The sequence below is a fragment of the Lupinus angustifolius genome, chromosome LG20, assembly GCF_001865875.1.
Source record: "Lupinus angustifolius cultivar Tanjil chromosome LG20, LupAngTanjil_v1.0, whole genome shotgun sequence".
In the NCBI taxonomy this organism is placed as follows: Eukaryota; Viridiplantae; Streptophyta; class Magnoliopsida; order Fabales; family Fabaceae; genus Lupinus; species Lupinus angustifolius.
In genome coordinates this window covers 16797204-16803283 of record NC_032028.1, presented here as the reverse complement: position 1 = coordinate 16803283, position 6080 = coordinate 16797204, and the positions used below count along the sequence as shown (strand labels likewise).

The 6080-nt window shown below is 35.4% G+C and overlaps 1 protein-coding gene across 2 annotated transcripts; it reads left to right on the top strand.

The window, feature by feature from the left end:
* Positions 1612–4358, top strand: LOC109336767 (GTP-binding protein TypA/BipA homolog). Of its 2 annotated transcripts, XM_019573574.1 has the most exons (5): positions 1612–1738; positions 2357–2522; positions 2653–2848; positions 3855–4028; positions 4130–4358. In XM_019573574.1, exons 1-4 carry the CDS (start codon positions 1674–1676, stop codon positions 3986–3988), a joined length of 561 nt encoding a protein of 186 aa, XP_019429119.1. In that variant the 5' UTR covers positions 1612–1673; the 3' UTR covers positions 3989–4028; positions 4130–4358. The 2 variants fall into 2 exon arrangements, with proteins under 2 accessions (XP_019429119.1, XP_019429118.1); XM_019573573.1 differs by having other exon boundaries at positions 3855–4350.

Genomic DNA, 6080 nt, shown 5'->3' with positions numbered 1-6080 from the left:
TTCTGAACAAAACATAGCATTCTGAGCTTCAGCAGTAGATTGAATCATATTCCTCATCGCCTGAAATTGGTTGTCTGAATAGGCAGTTTGACGCTCTTCATACTGTTCCATGCCTGCAAAGTATGAGTCTTTCAACCCTTGAAAGTGAAGATCCATACGGTTGTTGAGCCATTGCTCCATAGCTTCCATCTGAGCCAAACCGAAAGTAGAGTCCTGTGGTGCTATCCTAGAAGGCTCCCCCTGAGTTGTAGCATTCTGATCACCCATGCCACCCTGATTATCATCATCGGACAAACCCAGATAAAAAGTAGTGTAGTCCTCCTGATATTGCCAAGTAGTACCATACTTGTATATGCCCATTTTATGAATGAGGCTTTCACCAACCAGATGATCCTTATCCGTATACTCAACAATGATGGTGTCAGAAATATCAATGTGCAGATAATCCACAATGCGTGAAATGAAAATACTGTAGGGAAGCAGCTTCGATTGAGATAGAGACACAATGTTCATAATTTTCAAAATTTCCTCAGTCTAGTTAATCATTACATTATTCTTCACAGCATACATGAAACGCAAATCATTCACAGTAGGTTGTGCGTGATTTGTGTTCCTCTGTACCAGAATGTAAGCAATGACATAATGCAACAGGATGTTCTCAACAGATAACGACCCAACTTTGGTCAGTTGACCTGGAATATACAAATGAGGACATCGAAGGAATGACTTATAAACCTCAGTAGGATCAAAGTTATCCTTAACCCAGGAACAATCTCCTATTCCATAACCCGAAGATGACAAACCACCGACATTCATAAACAGTTCATCATTGATCTCAAACAATTTACCAGAAATCATGGACCAGTATCTTCCATCCTTATATCTGATATTCGCATAAAATTCCCTAACTAGAGCAGGGTAAACTTGTCCCTTTAATTCCAGAAATTGAACGGCTCCCTGAGCCTCCATGTTATGCGGGAAACTAATCTGAAAGTCACGAGGCTACAATTCATTAAACTCGTGGAGGGTTCCATGATCCTTGCCCAGATAAGCAGACATAGGGCCATTGACCTCATAGAGCCAATAACTGTTACGAGGTCATGGATCATATAGTAACCATTATCATTTGTTTAGAGAACCGTGGCTTGCTCCCAAATGGATTCCCATGTGAGATGAGCATGAAAGGTCTGCTTGAGAGAAGGATGAATTACATGGTTAATGACACTGCATATGTGGGCATTGATCCTCTCTCACCGAGAATGTAGCTGGACATTGGTCCTCTCCCATTGAGAATGCTTAGTCATAGGCACAAAGTCAAACTTGTATGTGAGATGGTTTATGTATCATTGACTCTTAAGCCAAAACATGATATCAGTTGCCCATGTTTCCCTGGTTATTGCCATCAATTTTGTTAGTAGATAGATAAGCACTAACATAATTGGTGAAAACAATGGGCTTTACCTTTGAAAGATCCGAGGCAGAAGCACTATTATGACTCAGATCACAAAAGGCCAATATAGATACACAATATAACTGTTATGCTGGTTCGAATGTTCATAACTAGGTGGTTCACAGTTTTTTCTTTAACAATTTAAGTTTCCTCACTCATTTGTTATATATGATAACTAGTGGAATGATTGCAGATTGCAACAGTGGAGGTACCAGAAGTACACATGGGAGCTGTTGTTGAACTTCTAGGCAAGAGACGAGGGCAAATGTTTGATATGGAAGGAGTTGGGTATGTAGATTGTTTTCCTTGCTTCTATTTTGATTGTGATATATACCACCAAAATCTTACAGTCATGGCAATAGAGCATTGAAATAAAGCAAAGAACATTCACCATTTCAATAGAGCTTTGCTTTTAGTGAGGTAATTTCAAGTGGAAACCACTAGGGGCAACCCAATGCATGATGAGGCTCCTACCTACCCAGTGGGATCTAGAGAGGATAGATCTATGCAGGGTTTAAACTTGCGACCTCTAGGCCACAAGCTGTAACCTCACCATTATTATGCTAAGATTCACCCTCAAATTGTAATCGCTTAAGAGGAAAATAAGGGACTTGGTTCTCATCTAGGAACCACTCATACTTTGGGTACCTACCTGTATTGGATCCCGTGTCATACCAGTATTGTCAGATTACCTGTACTTGTATTCATGCATCACAGGTTCTTGCAGATCCATTTTTTAATAATTCACGAGCTTTTATTTTATCGAAATATAATCCATTGATCTTATATACCAATGATGAATGAATATCACACTTACTCCTTAAACTCTGAAATGCACCCAGAAGATATTCATCCTCCATATTTTTTATTATCTGAACTGATGATTTCAACATTTATTTCTGTTAGATCGGAAGGAACTACACTACTCAAATATAAGATCCCAACTCGTGGCCTTCTTGGATTGCGGAATGCAATATTAACTGCTTCCCGAGGGACAGCTATTCTGAATACTCTCTTTGATCGCTATGGGCCTTGGGCTGGTGACATGAGTACTCGGGATCAAGGCTCACTGGTAACGTCTGCATTGCTATTCACAGCAGAAACTTGAAACGCGATGATCATACACTTTCGATTAGTGATAGCGTATTATGCTAATTTTTGTTATATGTTGCACTTTGTTCATTAATGTTAATGAATCCCAGGTTGCTTTTGAGGGTGGAACAAGTACTTCGTATGCAATCTCTAGTTCACAGGATCGAGGCCAGATGTTTATTGGTCCTGGAGTCGATGTTTACAAAGGTCAAATCATTGGCATCCATCAACGACCTGGTGACTTGGCTTTGAATGTTTGCAAGAAAAAGGCCGCAACAAACATCCGATCCAACAAGGAACAATCAGGTGAGAAGCAGTTCCAGTGCTATTACCATGTTATCTTATATGAAATACACATTCAAATAGGTGTTTTGATGCAATTCTAGTTCCTTAAAGCAGTATCCTAACTTCTAATGATTTATTCTTTTAATTTTAATAAAACCTTTTTTAGGAAGATCTTTCAAAGAACTCTAATGTGACAATTGAAGCATCAAACATGTTGCATGTTTTTTCATTCATTTATAACTTTTGCTATGGGTTAAATACATTTTTGGTCCCTAAAGAGTTTATCTGATTTGATTTTGGTTTTAGTTCCTAACAGTTTTTCACTGATCTTGGTCCTTAAATACTCTCAAAGTTTGGTTTTAGTCCTTGCCGTCAGTTAAGTAATAATGTGACTAACCACCAATGCCATGGTGTTGACTCATTATTATTTAGCTGATGGCATACACTAAAATAAACTTTTGGAACATTTAAGGAGCAAGACCAGCCAAAAAAATGTTTTAGGGACTAAAATCAATTTCATGTCAAATTTCAGGCAGTAAATAAATTCAACCCTTTGCAATTTATTTGCTCAAAATATCTAGAAATTTGTTCTGGCAAATTACTAGTTCTATAATCTGTAAGAGGCAACTGTACTTGGTATTTGGTTAAATTAGACTCGAGTCTTGAGGTTTATGTCTTATTACATTTATCTACCCCAAAGGGCGATATTAAAAATTACGCTAATCTTCCCTGAAAGGAAGACTAGCATAACTTTTGAAACATGAGAGGTGATGAGTATAATCAAGTCAATTAGTCAAAACTCAGGGAGGATGGTGTAATTTCCCATGGTCCGATGCAAAAATACTGTTATGGAAGGATTTATGATTAGTTGTGAATCCTTGCTTGCGAACAATATATAAGCTAAAAAATTGTGGTTTTCTTTATTGCAATTTTAATATTTATTAATGCATGCAACTTAACATTCACTCTATTGTAGCATGAAGCCAATAATTGAGACATTTTTAATCTAATTTACCCCCTCATGCAGTGATTCTTGATACACCATTGGATTATAGTCTGGATGACTGCATTGAATACATCCAAGAAGATGAACTAGTAGAGGTCACGCCGCAAAGTATCCGAATGTGCAAGAATCCAAAATTTACAAAGAAAACAAGGTAGACTTCCACAATGAAGCAGCAATCTGTAGAGTACTTTTCAGGTATAGTGCTGAAACTGCATAACTCATTGATGATGCTGCTGCTGTTAAAGTGAAGAGGAAAATCAGTACCATTTGATGTAATTTTCGCATATAATCTTCAGGTACTGCAGAATAATATAGGAGCAGATTAAAAACCATATTGATTATTTAAAGGGATAAAGTTACACTAAATTTTGTTAAGTGACTTGAGATAGAATGATGTACACAAAAATATGTATTGTTTATGATCTGGTGAACTGCAATACACTACACAGTTGCTTTGGGTTAAAATTCCAGGGTCAATTTTAATGCAGTCCCTGATTTTTAAGTGCATATTTGCTATCTGGTTAAGGGCTTTAAATCTGATTTTGGAGGTCTAAACTTAATTCTGAATTTTCTTCAACTTTTTTTGAATTTTGGGCACCAAATCTCAGTTAAAGAAAAAGTTCACTTATCCATTTGCCAAATCTCAGGTTGTTTTCCAAGTATTACTTTTATCATAATATCCTTAAAAATTAGTTACTAATTTTTATAAAAACTTCCTTTAAAAATAAAGTATTCCATAAGTTCATTATTACTGATTTTAGGAGAGGGGTTTTCGGTCTATCATCTTTGAGACTGTCTGTTTAGAGGTTGTGCAAATCATTAATGAAAGTCTGGAGGTTTTGTTTCGGAACCTATCCATTGTGGTGCATAGGATTCCTGAGTTACTTGCTTGTCGGTGGGTGGTTCATGTCCACTTTGTTCCGAAGCAGACTTCTTAGTTAAGCCTGGGGCTCTTTTGATATCTCTCACCTAGTATTGGGATCATCCTCCTACTGGTGCTATGATATTCTTAGATCTTTCTCCTTTTGTTCTTTTTTATTTATTTCCGATGTACCAAAAGAAAACATCAACTTGATAAACAAGCTCAAAACAAGCCCTACTACCTTCATAATTTTCTTTTATTATCATCATATTTTCAAAAATATTGAATTGAATGAGTAAGCCTGAACATATGTTAATATGTTATGGATAATATTTCATTTTAAACTTTTAGTTTAAAATCTTCCTCAGAATGAGGGGCATGAGACAAAATATTTCTTTGTGGGGACTTTTTTAATTACTTTTCTGAAAGAGACCATAATGGGCACCTCAAAATAATTAACCATGTGATCTATTTCAATTGTTGTTCCTTCTTGTAGTCTTGACAATCATATTCTAAATATGCTATCAATCCACTTTTGAAGAATATCAATAGAAACATGTGTATAGAATGTGTGCATATTGAGATACTCAAGGGAAAAAATGTTATCAATTTAAAAAAGAGTAAGTCACATGTATGTAAAACAATAATTTTTTTTAACAATCCAAATTGACAAAACCATAAGAGTTTTATACACTATCTCTGCTTATTTTTAATATAGTTGGCTCTTTAAAAAAACAATACAAATGAATGATAAATAATATATCAATTATATATAAATTTTTACATCAATAATATATAGATATATGATTCATCCAAATTTAGCAATTTATTTGAATACAAATCATGTCATTTATATAGCTTACTTTTAATCTTTTATCTTTATATGTATTTCCAATAAATCATCTAAAAATTATAGAATAATTTAAAGTTGTCACAATTTGATTATCAAATAATATTGTTCATTCTTGTTTGGGTTGTAATATTATAATATGATTTTTATTCTAACCCCACACATAAGTAAGAGGGTGCACATCTACTGTCCCACACTTAGTGCCACTCCATGTACCATGATCTTATGATTAGTCAGACAACATATGTGCACTCTAAGTAAGAGGGGTGATGCTCTAAGGCCCACAACGACAATGAGCAGTCCAAAGGCATGAAATGAATGTCCTTTACTTCATATTACACTATGAATTATAGGCATGATAAATGTAAGGAGCAAACCCAAAGTTCTCCTTTGTTTGTTGATTCCTTCGCTTCTTTCTTCTGAAACTTTTTGAATCCTCCTTTTCTCTTTATGAATTTACTAAATTTTCGAACAAGGAGACCCATTGTTTCATCATCCAGATCGGGGTCAGATTCATCATCATCTTTATCTTATT